Below are 19,605 nucleotides of genomic sequence, written 5' to 3'. Positions count from 1 at the left end.
AAAAGGCATATTTTGGACTGTTTTTTAAATACAGTTTTCAGTGTGTAAACCAACCCATGTTAGAATTTTCTCCATTTTCTTTGGCAGTTGCAAATCAAAATATAGATGTGCTGAATAACCCAGAATAATCCAAATCAACTTAACCTGGAATGTGCCTGAGCTTTTCACGGAGTTTGAGCGTGAGAGCGCGTCCTCAGTTTGTGTGGGGACCGCTGCCCGGCCCTCGCCCTGCCCTCTGTGTGTCCTAGCTGCCTCTCAGTCTCTGACTCTGGGCCTTTTTGCTCCACTTCTGAGGGTTTTCTTTAACTTTATCTTTTGACTCTTTCGCAGAGTTTTTTTAAGCTGCTAAGCTTAAAAAATTTTTTTTAATGTTTGTTTTGGGGAGAGAGAGAGTGCATGAGAGAGCAGGAGAGAAGCAGAGAGAGAGGGAGACAGAATCTGGAGCAGGCTGCAGGCCCTGAGCTGTCAACACAGAGCCCGATGTGGGGCTTGAACCCACGAACCATGAGATCAGGACCTGAGCCGCAGTCGGAGGCTTAGCCGACTGAGTCACCTGGGCACCCGGGCTGCTAAGCTTTTTAAATTCTGAGAATGCTTCTTTGTCATCTGTTTGCCCCGTCTGTCTCTGGTTTGGTGTGGTTTCAGCATTTTCCTTTTAAAAGTTCTCTTCTGTCCTATTCACAGTGCCCGCGTCCAGATGGCCTTGGCTCCTGGTGGCCATGGCGGGGGGTGGGGGAGGCGCTCCTGTTGCACAGGGAGGTGGCAATGGGCCCATGCTGGTTGAGCCGCCTGGTGCCCAGAGCCACCTTGCATGCTCTTGGCCAGGGAGCAGCCCTCACACTTAGGGTCTCTGGGGCAGAATGCAAAGACTTTGTTTAGTTGGGGGACTGAGTGCCACAGAAGGTGCCCTGGTCCTCCCAGCGTGCCCCCATTGTTATCTCTTTTAGCGGCGGCCCCCCATGTTTGTTGCCTCAGGGTAAATGCCTGTCACGTGTTCTATGGAGGAAGACAAGGGGCTCATTGTCACCCCTGAGTAGTTGTCCATCATCTTTAATAGACTGGATCTCTTAGAGCAGTTTTAGGTTTAGAGGAGAATTGAGCAGAAGGCACAGAGAAGTCCCGGGTGCCACCCCCTTCACAGTTGCCCCTTGCTCACCCCGTGCATTTCTGCGCTGCGTCTGTCACGGCGGGTGAGCACGCGCTGCCGTGTCTGCACTGACTCGGGTCCACACTGGGTCGCGAGCCCTGTGGCTTCTGGCAGACGTGTAACGTCCTGTGTCCACCTGATGGCCTCACGTCAGTGTTTCTGACCTCCACCCCCTTCCTGGTGCGCGTTTCAGATTCCTGCGTTTCTGAGCCATCAGGTCGGTGCCTCGGATGTTCTCGGCTGTGGCCTTACTGAGCATTTACTCCCGCAGCACATGGGTTTCCCAGAAATGTCTTCAACTGTTTTGGCCACAGTGGTTTCTTTCTTATTTTCTTTATTTTGTAACCCTGTCCTCAAACCTCTCCTGGAACTGGTGGTCCCTCCTGCCACTTAGGAAAATGTGAAAAGTACCGCGGAACGAGTCATTGAGCACACTCCCTGAGGAGCCGGTGCTGTGCTCCGCGTGGAGATCAGGGCGTTTTATTTGAGATTTATCTTGGGGGTGTTGTTAGGTGTTCATGGTCATAAGGAAGAGCTGCCCGTTGTTTCTCTTTTAAATCAACGTACAAGGTAATGTACTTTTCCTGTTTTCAATGACCATGTCGCTGCGTTTCAGGCCACACTGTTTCAGACGTTACCTCTCCAGCAGACGGAAGTCCACGTCACGTCGGCGTCGAGTCAGCAGAATTCCCAGGCAGTGACGGATGTCATCCAGCAGCTCCTGGAGCTGTCCGAGCCGGGCCCCGCCGAGCCCAGCCAGCCCGCTCAGCCCGGCCAGCAGCTCAGCATCACCGTGGGCATCAACCAGGACATCCTGCAGGTGAGGCGCGCTGTTGCTCTGCTCCGCGCCCGTCCGCGCCCGGGCGTTGTGAGTGAAACCGAAACAGGCAGGGGGTTGTCATAGGAAGGAGTCATCAGGAAAGATGCGTCCCAGTGGAAAACGTTCTGTCGAAACAAAATCTGCTGATGGACTCGCTTGCGGACCCTGCGCGATCGAGGCGCTTAATCTGTAACTTTAGAAATAGCTTAAAACCTTGATTTTCCCCCCGAGTGGTTTTCGTGAGGCGAGTAGGCTTTTCAGAACCTCCCTGTATTTACCCCTGTTGACAGGGGCGTAGGAAAGATTTCGCTCTGCGTTGAGGCTCTCGTGTGACTGTTTGGAGAGAGCCAGCCCCGTGTGGCCGTGGCCGTGGGCCCGGCCCGTGCCCCGAGGGGGTGCGGCAGGAGGCATCGGGGCGAAGGGTGACTTTCGGAGTCTTCTGCCCCAGGCCAGCTGCGTCCTCAGGTCCTTCCTTTGCCAACGGAGACAGCCTGCCTCCTCCACCCTGTTTAGTTGCTTGTGCGAACTGACCTCTCTCCTCTCTGAACCTTTGGGACAAGTTGGTATAAAGAAGCTCAGGGTGCATGACAGCCGACGTAAACTCGTCGGTAAACTCGCTGTAACTGAGAACAGCGATTCCCAGACCTGTTTAGAGATACCCAACGTGGTCTGAGGCAAAATGTCTAAAAGTCTAATCATGAATCAACTGCATCAGTTCCTTTGAATTTCGCCATACCGCGTTTCAGGTGGAGGGGAGGCGTCCGTTATCAGAGCGGACGTGTCAGCTTCCAGGAGTCGGGAGCCTAGCGTCTGAGTGACGGTCGGCGGTGTGGACGCAGCTTTCTTTCTCGTCGGGCGGAGTTAGGATTCTGTGGGCAGAGCCGTGTTGCAGCTTTGAGATTGATTTTGGCAGGCAGGTGCGGGCCTCAGCCCTCCTAACCTGTTAGTTCTGTTCTGTCTCAGCAAGCCTTAGAAAACAGTGGGCTGTCTTCAATTCCAGCTGCCGCGCACGCTCACGACCCCAGCCACGCCAGGACGCCCCCCGCGCAGGGGCCCGCCCCGGACGCCCCCCACGCCTCCAGTGAGCAGACCCCTCCCGCCGATGCAGAGCAAGAGAAAGAACAAGAAAGCCCAGAGAAGCTGGATAAGAAAGAAAGAAAAATTATAAAGAAGAAATCACCATTTCTACCTGGTAATTTTCATATGTGTTAAGGCGGAGACATTTTGGCTGACATATTGCTTGATTTTCAAGGAACGCGCCCTCCGGTTTTACTCTCGTGAAGGCGATCAGGCCGTAGAATGTTCCCATCATGCCACCCTGTTTGTTTGATGTTTCAAACCCACGGCGGTCGTAAGATTTGGGCTGCCTTTCCCCTGTGGTTGGCGTCTCCTCCCGACAGCCCCTCGGGCCAGACCCCGGCGGTCTCCGCCGGTCCTTGACATAGCAGCCCCTGCGCCACTCCTGTCCCCCCACTTCGCCACGGCACTGCCGTCCCCCAGGCTGGACCCTCCCCGTTCCCCTGCGCACTCGCTCCTCGCCCCGTGGCTCCGCGAGCTGGGCCCGCACCCTCGCAGCCTCCCTCCGTGGACTCTGGGATGCAGCCTCCCCGCCGGCATTCGAAACAGCCACACGGTTTTGAGGGCCGTCCTTTGCCACGGGCTTTCCTTCAGCGGGCGGTCTTCTGTCTCCTCCTCTGCCTTGTCCCTGCGCGCTCCAGCAGGCATCTGAGGCCGGCGTGTGTGCGGCCTCCTTCTGGAAGCTTGGAACCTGCTCTTCCTCTTCTCGGTCCCTGCGGCGCTGACCCCAGCAGCGCCCCCTGCGGACTGTAGCGACGCTCTCTTCGTTCCTGAGCTCCCCGTGGGGTTTTCAGGATGGCTTTGCAAGGGGGCACACGTTCCTGCGTTTTTGTTGAAGGACACGGGTTTCTGTCTTTGGGGCGGGAGTGTTCCCACAGAAATGTTTCCTTAGGGACTGCCCCCTCCCGGTGTCTTGAGCAGGTGCTCTCTCAGGGAAAGCGGGGATGACGAACGCGCTGGTCTCTGTTAACCTTTCCTTCTGACCCGTATTTTCTTGACATTGTTGACGTGTGGCCACGAAATTGTTTGTCAGCCCACAGACAGCGGTAGTTCTGTCCCGCATTCCCCACAGACCGCGGTAGATCTGCGCCCCCTTCCCCTTGATCTGCCCTCGGCCCCAAGTGGAAAACTGGACAGTGGAGTCTAAGCAGTTCATCATCCGGGGATTCCCGCCGCCCAGAGAGGAGAGAAGGGAAAAAGCACGTTTCCACTTATTTGTATTCACCTTGCGAAGCCTCTGGGTCAGAAGGACCCCGTGCATTTCTGACTATGAGCTTCACGGGCCCCAGGGAACAGTGGGGTCCGCGGCCCGTGACACCTGTCCCAGGAGAGCGGCCCGGCCACTGTCTGGTTACGGTGCTCGAACCTCCCGAGGTGCTGTGACGTGGCCGCAGGCACTACGCGCCTCCTCACCACGCCGAGGCCGCAGCCCGGCCTGCCCCAGCGCTGGACGGAGCTCCAGAAGGCGGTGATGCCACGGGCGGCGCTCTGCCCAGAGAGGGGCAGCCGGCCCGTCCGCTCGGGGCGGAGAACCCGCGTGAGTCCAGTACACGCGCGGACCCGTGAGCCAGTTCACGCGGTTCCTGTGTCTTCCGTAAACTGGTCCTGAGTTCGGGTTGGAGCCGGCGTTTGTTTTCCTCGTGTGCTGAGGAAATGGTCAGAGGCGGGTCCCCGCAAAGCTCTTTGGTTGACCGGCGCCTGTCAGGGAGCAGCATGCGTTTCTGAGGACACCTGGCTGAGGGAGGGGGGGCCGCCGGTCGCCTTAGACCCGAGCAGCGCCGTCCTCAGGAGTCACCAGCGCGTGATTAACCGGACATTTCCGGATTGGACATGTCCCTCTAAAGCCGTCACTGTTTGGTTTATCTAGTTTTGTGAGAGAGAATGTTTTTAGTAGAATTTGTATTGTTATTTTAGGAGGTGTTTTGCATTTTAAAGTAAAATTTAACATGCTGTTATACATTTATCATAAAACTTATGACAAATCATTATTAAGACTTCACAGTTGGAAATGTATTATAAAACACTGGCTCTCTAGAAGTCACAGTGAACAGTGTTTTGGACAGCTGGTGACTTACTCCTTTCAGTGTGACAGTGGCTTAACCGTCCCCTGTGGACCTCTTTTCTAAGGCCAGAAAGATTTTACCCTCTTAGACCAGAGCAAGGTCTTGAAATCTTAACCTCTTAAGATTAGGGTCGTGGACTTGACCCCTGCTCTGTGCCGTGACAGGCTGGCATCTGTTTGACCCGCTGCGGGGTGTGGGCCCCAGGGTGCTGTGGGCTTCAGTTCTGCCTGCAAACACGTTTATGACGCGTGCATGTTGTTTTCCTTCCCTGTAGCAGTCTTTCTCCTGCTCTCTTGTTTTGCTGTCCAAGGTGTGCTAAGTGCTCGCAGCTCTGATACGTTAGGACTTTTCTAGTTGCATGAAACTCAGTATCTTGGCTCGTGGGTTAAGCATCCTGGCTCTGGGTTTTGGCTTAGGTCCTGGGATCAGGCAGTGTGTTGGGCTCCGCACTGAATGAAGGGCCTACTTGGGCTTCTCTTTCTCCCCGCCGCTCCCCCCCAATGAATAGACATTAAAAGAAATTAAGTAGAAATTTGTTCTTGGTAAGAACCTTTGCAACCATTGTACTTTTTAAAAGAACATGCATGAGCATATTTGGAGTTTTATATCTACTTCGACTAATTCAAGGGATTGTATTTTCTTTTTATTCCTCCTTTCTCTTTAGATGATCTGTTGTAAATAAAGAAGATTTCTGGGTTCATAGTTCAGATAAATTACTTGTTTTGTATAGCTTTATGCTTTGCATATAATACAGTATAGGAAAACCTTAAAAAGAAAGACTTACTCATTTCGACATAGTTGAATTTAGTTAGAAAATTCCATGAGTTTTCTCATTTGTGTACAATTATTTGATAGTAAGATATTCAGAGTTTAGAAGATGTTCTTTAGGTTTTATTTTGAATTATTTGCCATTTATAATTAAATATGAATTTTATCTTAAAATTTTAAAAATATTTATTTATTTTGGAGACAGAGGGAGTGCACAAGTGGGGGAGGGGCAGAGAGCGAGGGAGACACAGAATCGGAAGCAGCTCCAGGCTCAGCTGTCAGCACAGAGCCCGATGTGGGGCGGGAACCCTGCCTGAGCTGAAGTCGGGCGCCTGACTGAGCCACCCAGGCATCCCAAATATAGGTATTATCTTAAGACCTTTATGTTTTAAAAAGGCAATCTGGTTTTGAGCTGAGTCCCCAGTCTGCACTGAATATGACGCACTGTAAAGTATTGAACAGGACGGTGAGCTGCCAGGCGCTCGCGGTGCCAGGCGGAGCCGGGTGTGGACAGTGCGCAGCAGTAGAGACGGTCTCTCGCGCACAGAGGCGTGCTGTTCGTTGAAGACGGGCTCCGACTTTAGAGGCGGGAGAGGTCATGGCCACCGTGAGGAAGTAGCAGCTCTTCTGAGTCAGAAGGACGGGGACCAAGTACTGACGGAACCTAGTGAGGCGCGTGGAGGCTTCAGGGAGGGCACCGTGCCCGCTTCGTCTCACCTGTTTTTCTGTATGAAAAAGTACTTTAAAAAGTTGTAGCACTCCCTTCTGTCGGCGTGTAAGTCACGTCCGATGCAGACAGGACGTTGAGATGAGGATGTGTGGGGTGTCGTCCCGGGGAGGAGACGTCGCTGTCGGGTCGCGGGAGCACGTGCGGACCAGCCTCTGGAACCGGGTCTGAGGTGTCGGGAGGACCCTCGAAGTCCTGTGCGGGTCTCCGCCTGCAGCCCGTCCTCTCCTGTCGGGCGTTTGTCCTTTCCTTACTGGCTTCGTGGAGTTCTGTATAGCCTGGATTTTCTTTGTTATTTTTAGGTGTTTTGAGAGCCCTATCCAGACCCTCTTGAAGGAGCCTTTTCATGACTAGATGAGTAACGATTCTGACTTTTAATGCAGTTGTGGTGATGGTGTAACTTTTATCTTCTTAGATCTGAGTACGGTCTTCATAACTCAGCCTTTTCTTGACGACTTCGAGTCATTATGAATTTCGTTATTTTATTGTGCTATTCTGTCTCTTCAGTCTTCCTGTATAGAGTTTGGGCAGTTTGTGTTTCATGGAAGAAATTCTCCTTTATCCGCATTGTGTTCTCCCATGCATCTGTCAAAAGTATTAGAACTTGGCCTTTCACTTTGAATTCAGTTAATTTATTTGGACTTCAGTTTTATGTATAAGAGGTGGGATTGATGTCTTACTTATTCTTGTGTGGTGAATAGTAGTCTAGCGCTGTCGGAAAATCTGTCTCTTCTCTGACCCGTGGCGCCAGGTGTGTTAGTGATCTGGTTTCCGTCTCTGCATGTGTCTGGCTTCTAGTTGTGTTGCACACACGTGTTGTGCATGTGAATACCCGCACACTGTCTCCGTAATTTTAGATCAGCTCTTGAAATCCTTAAGGCGGGTCTTATCTTCCATTCTCTTTAGGATTATCCTGGTCTATAGTTTTGACAAAATTGGTATCTTTAAAATACTAGTGTTTTTTATGTCCAAGACCATATTTCTCTTCTTCTTTTTTTTTTACTTTTTTATTTTTTCAAATGTTTTTATTTATTTTTGAGAGAGAGAGAGAGGGAGACAGTGTGAGAAGGAGAGGGTCAGAGAGAAAGGGAGACACGGAATCTGAAGCAGGCTCCAGGCTCTGAGCTAGCTAGCTGTCAGCACAGAGCCTGACATGGGGCTCGAACCCACACATTGTGAGATCATGACCTGAGCTGAAGTCGGATGCTCAACCGACTGAGCCACCCAGGTGCCCCCATATTTCTCTTCTTATTGCTATCTTCTGTTACATAAAGCTCTTTTCTTAGTTTTGTTCTTTTACCTTAGTGTTTGTTGCTGTAAATGATTTTTGCATTGCAGTTTTTGTTACAGCTATATAGAAAGATAACTGACTTTTGTATATTGATCATGAATCCAGCAACCAACTAATTTCTGTTATTAATTGTAGCAATTTGTAGATTATTTTGGATTTTCCATGTAGATATTGTATCTTTTATGAACAGTTCTCTTGTTATATGGGCTTGGATTTCTGCCACAGAGCTACACCGGCAAAGTAGGAAGAATGGCCACTTCTATCCTGACTTTTAAAGGGGATGGTTTTAATGTTTCCTATAACCTCTCAGATCTGGAGGGCGGGCTGCCTTCCACTGTTGGTTTAGTAAGAAGGTTTTTTATTTTCTGCTTTCTGTTGAATATTATCAAATGCCTTTTTCTTCTCTGTTGTTATGATCATATGTTTTCCTATCTTAATCTGTGAGGTGACAAATCACAGCAGTTGGTTCATGGGAGGCAAACCATGTCATCTGTCTGGGCTTCGATGTGACTTTCTCATTTTTCTTTCTCTCTTGCTTTCCTTCTCTTAGTTTCTTTTATTATTACACATTTTAAAAAAATAGTTTATTGTCAAGTTGGTTTCCATAGAACACCCAGTGTTCTTCCCCACAAGTGCCCCCTCCATGACGATCACCCCTTCCCCCTCCCCCCTCCCTCTTCAGCCCTCACTTTGTTCTCAGTATTCCAGAGTCTCTCAGGATTTGCCTCCCTCCCTCTCCCTAACTCTTTTTCCCCTTTCCCCTTCCCAGGTCCCCTGTTAGGTTTCTCCTGTTAGACCTGTGAGTGCAAACATATGGTATCTGTCCTTCTCTGCCTGGCGTATTTTGCTTAGCATGACACCCTTGAGGTCCGTCCACTTTGCTGCAAATGGCCAGATTCCTTTCTTTCTCATTGCCATGTAGTATTCCATTGTGTATATATACCACATCTTCTTGATCCATTCATCAGGTGATAGACATTTAGGCTCTTTCCATGATTTGGCTATTGTAGAAAGTGCCGCTATGAACATTGGGGTACTTGTGCCCCTATGTGTCAGCACTTCTGTATCCCTTGGGTTTATCCCTAACTTGCTTGACCAATATTCTTTTCTTCAATTTCACTTAATAAAATTTACTTTTTGTTTGTAAAAAATGGATAACCCCAGTACCCACTTTTAAATAAGTTAATATACGAAACTTCTTTTTTATAGAATGTGCATTGTTCTTAAAGCTACTTGAAGAAATGTAATCGCTCTTTAGAGGAAATTAGTTTTGATCATTGTGTTCCCCTCATACTTTGTGTGCAGACACATAAAGGAAAATCTCTATTTATATTCAGCATGTTTTACAAAGTACAGTTTTTAACAGTGATAGTCTTTCTAAGGGACTTAGAGTAGATCAATGAAGTTTAAGGTGCTAGGTCTAGGATAAGTCTGCTTATGTTTTAGCAGCAGTTCTCTGTGCATTTCGTACATATACTATTTGAGTTGGCACGGAAGTAACGTCTCTGGTTGGCTCTCTTACCTGTGTTAATTAGGGAAAATTAAAATTACACCCCTCTTACAGGACAGTCATAGTAGGTGCACTGCGGTGAGCTCGAAGCCGCGTTTACAGGATCAGTGTGGCTGGCACAGAAGAGTTCCTCCTGTATAAATTGTTACCCGGAGTTCCTGGTGACGAAGCGAGCAGAGGGAGATGGGCTCTTGGCTGTGCTCCCCGAGGAGCACCCCTGCGTCGTTTCTGAGAACTGCACATCCGGCTCTGGCGCCCTTGCCGAAACGTGTGAGGGGTTTCCGCGGCTCCCCGAGCTGAGGGCGGGTGTTCTGGTTGAAGACGCAGCACCTAGGGCTCCCTTGCGGGGGGTCGTTTCCAGGGGCACTGCATACACCTGCGGGCAGTGCGTGTGCACTTGCCAGGCCCGTGGCTCCTGCTGCGGGTGCTGGGAACGCGGGGGTCGGAAGCTGTGAAGTTGTTGGGCAGCTCTGCCTCCCGGGCTGGGACCAGCCCCGAGTGGGTTCTGGAGCGGGGGGGTGGGGGCCAGCCCTGGAGCACAGCCTCCGTGCACCCCTTGGTGACGTGTCCTCTGCACCTTGCTTGCCCTGACCTGGCTCAGCCGCTGACTGGGCCGGTTCCAGGGGAGGCCTGGTAGCTCCGCCTGAAGCAGCAGCTCGGTGGTCTCCTCCTCCTCAGAGCAGCACTTCCACCACTGCAGGAGGCAGAGGCCCCTGTCCCTGTGCCCGGAGCACCCCTGGCCCCTGGCCCTGTCCTTGGAGCTCCACCGGCTCCTGTCCATATCCCTGGAGCACCCCTGGCCCCTGGCCCTGTGCTCGGAACACTCACGGCCCCAGTCTCCAGAGCCCTGCCGGCCCCTGTCCCTGGAGCCCAACCCCCTCTCCCTGTCCCCAGAGCCTCACCCCCGTCCCTGTCCCTGTCCCTGGCGCCCCACCAGCCCGGGAGGGATGGTGGACAGCTGCAGTCTGGGATACCTTGGGGATCGCCTAGGAAAGCAAACCCCTGATGGTCCTCGCGTCCCTGCCCTGCCCTGCGGAGCACCCACTCTGGAAATACCACAAGGGAGCAGCATGAGACCGGGGAGCATCTAGCTCAAGACAGCACTTTTCCTGTCCCCCTTCGGCTGCAGCGAGACTGGGACCCAGCCCAGGGGGGCAGCTGCGGCTTCGGGGAGGCGCGGTCACACACAGCAATAGCGCCAGCCGCTTGCTTTTCCCTCGGACACAGCTTCCTCGGTCCCAGATGCACGGGCTTTATCCCAAGTCCGTTTTCAGGCAGCCGGCACGGTGGCCTCTGTCAGCTTCTGCCCGAGGGCTGCATGGGCAGTTAGAGGACGTGCCATTGCGCTCGGGCCACAGCGTGTGTCTCAGCACCTGGGGTAGTGTCTGGAGCTTGCCTCCTGTCTCCGTCCCTCCTTGATGTGGCCCAGTCAGCTGCCAGTGACCGGCCCCTTACATTTCCAGCTCTGGGAATCTGGCCAGGAGTCCTCGGCTTCCTTCCTCTCCGTGAAAAACCCGGTAGGTGGTGGGACTGGACACGGAGATTCTGCTCGGTCTACTTTACCAACAGAGCTTGTCCCTTTGTGTACGACTTCAGAAAAGTGGCCACACAGTATACGGCCCTGCAGCCTATGTTTAAGCCCTGTCGCTGCCTGTGAGGGTACGCCTGTCACTTCTGAGTGGGTGTCCCACGGTTGTGTAAGATTTGGTGTGCTGCGTCCCAGGTGCCGGATGCGCTGTTCCCACGGGGCGTCTTTCAGCAGAGGTCCCCGCGGCCTCCCTGGTGCCCGCATCACACCACGACCCACCGGCCCCATCAGGGGCCATGAGGGTCCAGACACTCCGGAGCGGCAAGTTCAGGAGCACCTGGGTGTCTGGACCTCGCTCCAGGTCTCTGCAGATCCAGCACCTGACCTTGAGTCCCCAGATACAAGTGTCTCCCTCGTTGTTGTTGAACACTAGTTAAGTCTGTGAGCTTGTGTGCAACTGGGTGTTCCAGTCTCAGTGACTGTGGCTGTCTGTCCTCAGGGTGCACCTCCCCCGCGCACCTGCACCTCCAGTTGCTAGAATAAGTCAGGGCCTTCGTCCAGCGTCTGAGCCAGCCCTTGGATTCAGTCCTAGAGCAGCCTGTCTCTCTGTCCTTCCTGCTGTCCTGGAGTTGGCTGATGGCAATGGCCACGTGGTCTGGTCCCATGGAAGAACCCACAGGCGTCTTCCCATCGCTTGGTCCTGCCTCCCCCCTGCAGAGCCCGGGTCCTTGTCACCTTGTCACCCCCGTCCTCACGCATGGCAGCAGCTGATGCCAGGACCCAGCTGGCTGAGTCCCCAGCAGCTTCTCTTGTGTGGAAACTGTTTCCAGCGTGAGGAGGATGCCTCATGGGCACATTCTTCGGCCTGCTGAAAACCTCTAGTGCACGTAGGCTTTCCAACGCGTCACTCTCTCTGCCCCCAGCTCTGCCTCTTGCCGACCCCAAGACACAGCTCACGTGGTGGCCATTGTGAGCTTTATGTTTCCAGAACTTCATACCCAGCTTTTTGCTTTTTCTTTGCCTGGTAAATGTATCTCCAAAAACTGTCCTTTGGATGCATGCTTTTTCTTTTCAAGAATTTATTTTGTATTTTTTAAAATTAATCTCTACACGTTGGCCAACGTGGGGCTGACTCATTGTGCCGAGGTCCAGAGTCCTCCACTCCACCGACCGAGCCAGCCAGGCACCCCTTGAATGCAGACATTTCTGAGTGAGGTTACCCCCATGGGTGAGTCCCCACTGACGCGGGTCCCTGAGCTCTGCCGCACGTGCGTGCTTGGATCCCCGCACCTGAGCCCCTCCAGGGCGAGGGCCTGCCTGCCGCAGCCGTTGGTGTGTGGTCAGCTCTCTCCTCCAAGTGGAGCAGGGAGGACAGACCTGTCTGAGAGAATCGCTCTCAGCTTCTAGAATTACCCAGATGTCAACGTGTGCCTTGACTTGTCCGTTTACTCACACCTGATCTTGGGCACGTTCGCTAGCCTTCGTCTGTGCGACGGGGCTGTGACGGAATAAGAACTGAGTGTGTAGGAGTGTGCCCGGCTCGTGGTGGACGCGTATGTTTAACCGTTATTTGTAACAAGGTGACGCTTTCTCATGCCACATAGTTCAACAGATACATAGCGGCATACGGTGAAGAGTCCCCTGTTCTTGTCCCCCATGTACCCTCCCTAGGGCAGCCACTGCCGCTGGGGGTCCCTGTGTCTTTTGAACAAGCACAGGTGTGTTATGTCTTTTAGAAGGCTGGGGGCATACTGCGCGCGTGTGTACATACGTATATCACAACCCACATCTATATAATCTTTCTTGCAGTTTACCTTTTTCCACCTGAGATTTTAGGAAATGTATAGAGGGGCGCCTGGGTGGCTCAGTCGCTTAAGCATCCGGCTTCGGCTCAGGTCATGATCTCACAGTTCGTGGGTTCGAGCCCCGCATCGGGCTCTGTGCTGACAGCTCAGAGCCTGGAGCCTGTTTTGGATTCTGGGTCTCCCTCTCTCTCTGACCCTCCCCTGCTTGCTCTGTCTCTCAAAAATAAATTAAAAAACATTAAAAGAAAAAAAAATGTCTAGAGATTGTACCATTTTATGGATAAAAAATTTATGTAGCTTATTTGCAACCTTTTGCAAATACAAGTGATAATAAACATAAATTTGTTTAATACCCCTTTAAATACACCAGTATGTGTATCCCAAGGTCAAGGGCGCTGTCTTCTAGACCCAGGGCACAGATATTAACATCAGGGTAGTGAAATTGGTCCACCCCACAGATCTTGTTCGAATTCAGTATTTGTATCACCCGTGTGCTGCGTAACAAAAGAGAAAATTTGAGTAAATATTGCTGATTTTCTTTCCATGGTGTTCTGTCAATTTATACCCCCATCCACAGTGCATTGGGGTGTCTGTTTCGTCATAGGCTTTAGAAGTTATTGTTTCAAAATTTGGGGATCCTCTTTACTCATCCAGTAGGTTAAAATCGTTCTGATTGTAGTTTTAATTTCCTTTCTCTAATAAGGAGTAAAATGTTGAGCAACTTTTCATGTTAAAGAACTGTCTTTATTTTTTCATTAGACTGACTCTTGATTTTTAGTTGCCATAATACATTAAAGGTGATAGTATTTTGAAAGCATGTATTCTTTTCTAATTTGTCTTTTCGAGTTAAAAGGGAAAAATGTTTTCTATACCCAAATTGGTCAGTGTTCATGGATTTCGGACTTCTACTATACTTAGACTTCAACATAGATGTTATGGGAAATAACCTCTTTTATCCAATGCTTTCATACTTTCATTTAAAAAAAAATATTTATTTATTTTTGAGAGAGAGAGCGAGAGAGCAAGAGAGAGCAGGGAAGAGGAAGAGAGAGGGAGAGACACAGAATCCAAGCAGGCTCCAGGCTCTGAGCTGTCAGCACAGCCGCAGGGCTCCAACCCATGAACTGTGAGATCATGACCTGAGCCAAAGTCGGATGCCTAACCAACTGAGCCACCCAGACACCCCTCATACTTTTGTATTTTAAACCAAATCTTTGACTCAGTTTAATTTTTGGTTTTCAGATGGGTGCCCCACTCTCCAAACACCATTTATGGAATAAGTTCTGTTTTCTCCACTGAAATGCTGGGATACCGTTCTGCCCGTTGCACTCTCTGACCCGTATGGCTCTCTTCTGGCCTGTGTTCTGTGCACGGATTGGTCTTTTGATTCACGTGCGCCACTGCCGGTCCGTTCTTGTGCCTGTGGGCCTGGTCCTTTCCTGCTGCACTTGATGGTCTGTTCTTGGTGATTATCAGACCTGTTTTTTCATGTGTACTTTAGACTTGTCTGCTAAAGTTCCAAAACTCTGACTTCTAAAAAAGTTCTTTTGGTGTTTATATGTAAGTGATTTAAGCAGTGAGAACTGATGTCTTTATAACTTTGGTCTTTATACCAAAGAATAGGGTGTGGATTTCCATTTATTCAGATCTTCTTTTCCTTTTATTTTTTTCATATGTTAGTAGTATTTTAAAATTTTCTTTTGGATTTTGTTCGTAGCTATGATGAATTTGATATGCGTGTATTAAAATATGGGCTTCGTTCTGAGTTTTAAGGTTCTAGGGCGTATATTACTGTATCTTACCTAATTTCGCTGGCTTGTGTCACTAGAACACAGTAAATTCGTGACAGTGATAGTGGAGTTTTTTCCTGACTGTAATAGGATTGTTTTTAGTATTTTCCTGTTAAATGAAAACATACTGAGCTATGTTTGTTCAGGTGCTCCTGTTTTAAGACAATTTTTTAGAGGTTAAGACTAGATATTAAATTTTACTAATTGCCTTTTCATCTTGAAGATGATGATAATGTATGTTTTTTCCTCTTAAATTTATTAATGTTGAAGAGAAAAGCACCTGCCCAGCACCAGGGAGTGTTGCCGTTAGGGGCTCCAGGTCTGGTATTCCAGATCGTTCAGATTGTCAGAGGCTCGAAAATCTGGATTTAACATTTTTGTAGCAGTGCGTGGGCCACACAGAACCTATGCCGGCCACGCGTGGAGACAGCTGCGGGGCCACCAGTGTGTAATTTCTGTTCCTGTCCGTCCCCAGAAGTAATTAGAACCTGGTGAGAGTTGAATGTTCTGTCATCTTAGATGGTCAAAGGCAGTTTTCAGTTTTGCCTGGATGAAAACCTGATGGGGGGGCTCCCAGGTTTATTAGCTGCAGATACTATGGTCCTTTCACCTTCTTATACCTCGCTTTTCTGAAGTGTCATAAGACCTTTAGGTAATTCCTGCACTTTTATGAAATAATTTTTATCTGTTGGTTTTAAACAGCCTAAGTCTCAGACTTCGTTAGTATAAACAAGTCTCACCACGAAATAAATGCTTTCTTCCATTTCTGAAGCCACTTCCCTTGTTTTCTTCTCTTTTCCGTGGGGTTTGTGTGTGTTCCTGACTTGACCTTATTTCTGTTGTGTCACTATTTATAGAAAAATGTCATTTTTTGTTCTTTTCCCTTACCTTATTTCCGATGTTAGTTAGTCCTGCAAAGAGCATTGTCTTCAGGAAAATACATTTTCCCTCCTTGTAGATTCCTTGCATTTACTAATAGCAGAAGCAAACAAAGTATTTTTTCCTCTAATAAAGCTATGTCTGTAAAGACACAGTTAAATAAGTAGTTAAAATGTTCTGATGGATTTTATTAACCTGGCCAAAATCTTTATGATTTTAAGTGGGTTCTTGACCTCACTGTGAACACTTATTTAATTTCAGATGAATAAATCTAATCAAAAGTATAAAAGATAAAAAGGGATTCTGCTGAATTTGTTTTTAAAATGTCTATAATTTAGAAACCATTTTACTTATATTTCTATAAACTCGTGATTTTTTTTGATAGGAATAGGTTAAAAAGATTTTTTCATTTGTTTAATTTTGAGAGACAGAAGCGGAGCACGAGAGGGGGAGGGGCAGAGAGAGAGGGAGACACAGACTCTGAAGTTCCAGGCTCCGAGCTGTCAGCGCAGAGCCCGACGCAGGGCTCGAACCCACAAACCACGAGATCAGGACCTGAGGTGAAGTCAGATGCTTGACGAACTGAGCCCCCCAGGCGCCCCTTGATAGGTATAGTTTTACACCTGATTGAAAGTTGAATGATAATATTTAAAGTTACAGAAGAGTCTTGTGTTTGATCATGAACTATTTCTTGGTTGTAACTATTCATTTATGTAATGCCTTTTTACGGCATAAGAATTCATGGCTCCCTGTTGCTTGCGTATTACTGTTTATTCATGTGCCCGACAGGCTCAAACACTGTTTACTCCACCTTCTTCTCCTCCTATCCTCGGACTGAATCTTGGGGTCGTTTGGTCACGCGCGCTTGTTCACACGTGCCAGGGCCTGAGTGTGTCCCTGCCGTCGATGGACGTGCACTGCCTGTCCAGTTTGCGCTCTCCCGTCCCTCGGGCTACGGTTTTTGTTCTCATGTGATTGTTAAGGCTTTCTGCAGGATTCAGTTATCATCTTCCATAATTTCAGTGATTGTGGAAATTGCAACTTTTTTCATAATTGATCGCACATCCTGTGCTGTGGCAGACGTGTGCGTAGATCTTTAATAGGTCTGCAGTGGCTTCACTAACCGCAGAGAGGCATTCTAGCGCCGTGACAGCGGCCAGAGTACCCATGGGCCAGACGTGCCACGCTGGACTGGTTTTGTTTTCTTTCGGCCCCAGGTTCAATCCGCGAGGAGAACGGTGTCCGATGGCACGTGTGTCCCTACTGCACCAAGGAGTTCCGGAAGCCCAGTGACCTGGTGCGCCACATCCGCATTCACACGCACGAGAAGCCCTTCAAGTGCCCGCAGTGCTTCCGCGCCTTTGCTGTGAAGAGCACGCTGACCGCCCACATCAAGACCCACACGGGCATCAAGGCGTTCAAGTGCCAGCACTGCATGAAGAGCTTCTCCACCTCGGGGAGCCTCAAAGTGCACATCCGCCTGCACACAGGTGCCCGGGGCCGGGGTCCCTCCCATCGCTTGGGGTCTCGGGGCGCGAGGCCAGGAGCTGCACTCCCTTCCAAGGCCTTTGTGACCTGCGTGGGCCAGGCTCCAGGTGTGGATGGGACCCGGATGCTCGTGGAGCCCCCGGCTTCACGAGGGGAGCACTAAACTCGAGCACTCAGGATGAATGCAGGAGGCAAAGAGCCAAGGCAGGAGTGCTTGTGGGCCACCATGTTTAGAGGTGGAGAAGGTGGGCCTTTGTTAGGAGACCCCTGGGGGTGTGGCGTTTGTGCGGAGGCCTGGGACAGGGAGGGGAGACCTCACACCTCCTCTTTCAGATGTTGTGTCATCCACATGCAGGCATGAAAACATTCATATTTAGGCTGTAATTTCATTTATAATAGTTTTGTTGAGATATATTCACAGATCATAAGATGTACTATTTAAAAAAATTTTTTTATAGTTTATTTTTGAGACAGAGAGAGAGCATGAGCAGGGGAGGGGCAGTTAGAGAGAGGGAGACACAGAATCTGAACCGGGCTCCAGGCTCCAAGCTGTCATCACAGAGCCCGACACAGGGCTTGAACCCATAAACTGTGAGATCATGACCTGAGCGGAAGTTGGCTGCTTAACCGACTGAGCCACCCAAGCACCCCAAAATGTACTCCTTTAAAGTGAATTCGGAATTCACTTTATTCAGAAATTGTGCAACCCACCCAATTATCTATTTTCAACATTTTTATCATCCCCCCACCCCCCACAGAAACCCCTCCTCATTAGGGGGAACCTCCCTGGCGCACCTGGGATACTGGGCTGAACTGACCATGTGGATTAGTATTTGGAGAAGCTGAAACTCCTTGGTTTTGTTATATGCCCTTCTTTGAAATCTCCATTTTCACTTACCAGTAAAATTCTAAATGAGGGCAGTCTCTTCTGGGCAGGATGGAGAGTTGTACAGAGGGCGTCATTACAGTCAGTGGGGGCAGCAGCGCTATTACTAGTGACAGTCTCTGACAACTCCCACTTCCTGCTTGCTACTAAATGCGCCGGGCCGCTAAGTGCTAGTTCAACATCGGCATCTGCAGTCCTTGAGAGAGAGCAGTCTTACTGCCCTGGAGTAGTCTTAGCGACTGAATAATATTTGAATATCTGAAGGTTTAATTATTTCACACCGCACAGATAACAGTTGTTCTTTTTGACTTAAAATGGTCGTAATACACACCTCGGCATCTGCGTCTGCCCCGTGTGCAGATAGGGGACAGCTGTGTGATATCCACGAAACTATGGAGGAGGTGACAGAAGTGTCGTATCCGTATTCGAGTGCTCGAACGTTTTGTTGGCATTAATTGTTGAGATGTATTTTCTTGAAGTAATTCTACAGCATACTTCTATTTTGATTAGGAGTCAGACCTTTTGCTTGTCCTCACTGTGACAAAAAGTTTCGGACCTCAGGCCACAGGAAGACCCACATCGCCTCCCACTTCAAACACACGGAGCTAAGGAAGATGAGGCACCAGCGCAAGCCCGCCAAGGTTCGCGTCGGCAAGGCGAGCCTTCCGGTCCCCGATATCCCTTTGCAGGAGCCGATTCTCATAACTGACGTAGGTAAGAGTCTCTTCCCTTTTGGCCTGACGAGAAGCGTATGAATGTCACGGTCCACGTAGGCAGACGGTCTCAGCGTATTGTTAATGACGTTTGTGTTCGAACTTTTGCTTGATGGCCTAGTATGTTCCACAGCAAAATGGAAATCCTAGTTAAAACCTCTGTGTGATAGGTGACGGGTTTTACAGGGGCTGCTGTAGTGTTTGGACTAAAACGGAAAATTGCTAGCTTTTAGGGTTTGTTTGGTTTTTTTAGGCTCAATATTATTAAGGTTAACGTATGGTTTTATTAACTAAAAGAAAACACTGCTTATGAGAATCTTCATCAAAATGACTTTTGTAAGTGCTAAACAAAATTTAAGAAACTTCATTAAATTCTGTGCTAAAACTTATATTTTTATACAGTTCCTCTACTCTGTCTTAGGCAAGATAATCCAGTCCCTGAACAAAATTCACATCAAAGTATAATTTAATATAAATGAAAGTTAAATGGTATATTTAATAAGATGATCAAAAGTCATGAACTTTTTAAAAAGTTTATTTTTTCTGAGAGAGAGAGAAAGAATGAGCATGAGCAGGGGAGAAGCAGAGAGAGAGAGAGAGTCCCAAGCAGGCTCTGTGCTGTTAGTGCGAGGTCCAGTGTTGGGCTTGAACTCGTGGACTGCAAGATCACAAACTGAGTGGAAACTGAGAGTCAGACACCTAAACTGATTGAGCCACCCAGATGCTCCTCAACAATCATGGATCTTAAAAAAAAAAAAAAAATCATGAATTTTTAGGAGCATACCATCACATATATAAACCAAAAATAATTACAAGGAAGGAGGAATATTCAAATTCTAAAGTATAGTGAAAATTCCTCAATTAGGTTAATTTAACTAAGCGGTGAAACTGAAGAGGATCTGAAGTACACGTGTACATAAAGGGTTATTTAATAGCTTTACCGAATCTTTTACTCTGTAATACGTACTCTTAAATATGCTTGGAATAGAAGTTGGCCAAATCCTAGGATATGGAAAATTTTCAAGTTTTCAAAAGTAGATCCTACCCAGGATATAATCTTTCATTACAGCTCAGTGAAAACATAGTAGAGAATAGCTAACTGTGTTAGCTGTA

At 49.0% G+C, this 19,605-nt stretch overlaps 1 protein-coding gene across 1 annotated transcript in view; it reads left to right on the top strand.

Annotated features, from left to right (window-relative positions):
- Window positions 1-19,605, top strand: part of ZNF236 (zinc finger protein 236) — a 91,404-nt gene that overhangs the window by 21,474 nt on the left and 50,325 nt on the right. Inside the window, exons 8-11 of the mRNA XM_029922764.1 lie at window positions 1,764-1,967; window positions 2,931-3,159; window positions 16,623-16,895; window positions 18,290-18,493. Of these exons, the coding sequence (XP_029778624.1) occupies window positions 1,764-1,967; window positions 2,931-3,159; window positions 16,623-16,895; window positions 18,290-18,493 (910 nt within the window). The remainder of the gene's footprint in view (window positions 1-1,763; window positions 1,968-2,930; window positions 3,160-16,622; window positions 16,896-18,289; window positions 18,494-19,605) is intronic.

Source organism: Suricata suricatta, chromosome 14 (assembly GCF_006229205.1).
Source record: "Suricata suricatta isolate VVHF042 chromosome 14, meerkat_22Aug2017_6uvM2_HiC, whole genome shotgun sequence".
Lineage (NCBI taxonomy): Eukaryota > Metazoa > Chordata > Mammalia > Carnivora > Herpestidae > Suricata > Suricata suricatta.
This window is presented reverse-complemented; position numbering and strand designations above follow the sequence as displayed.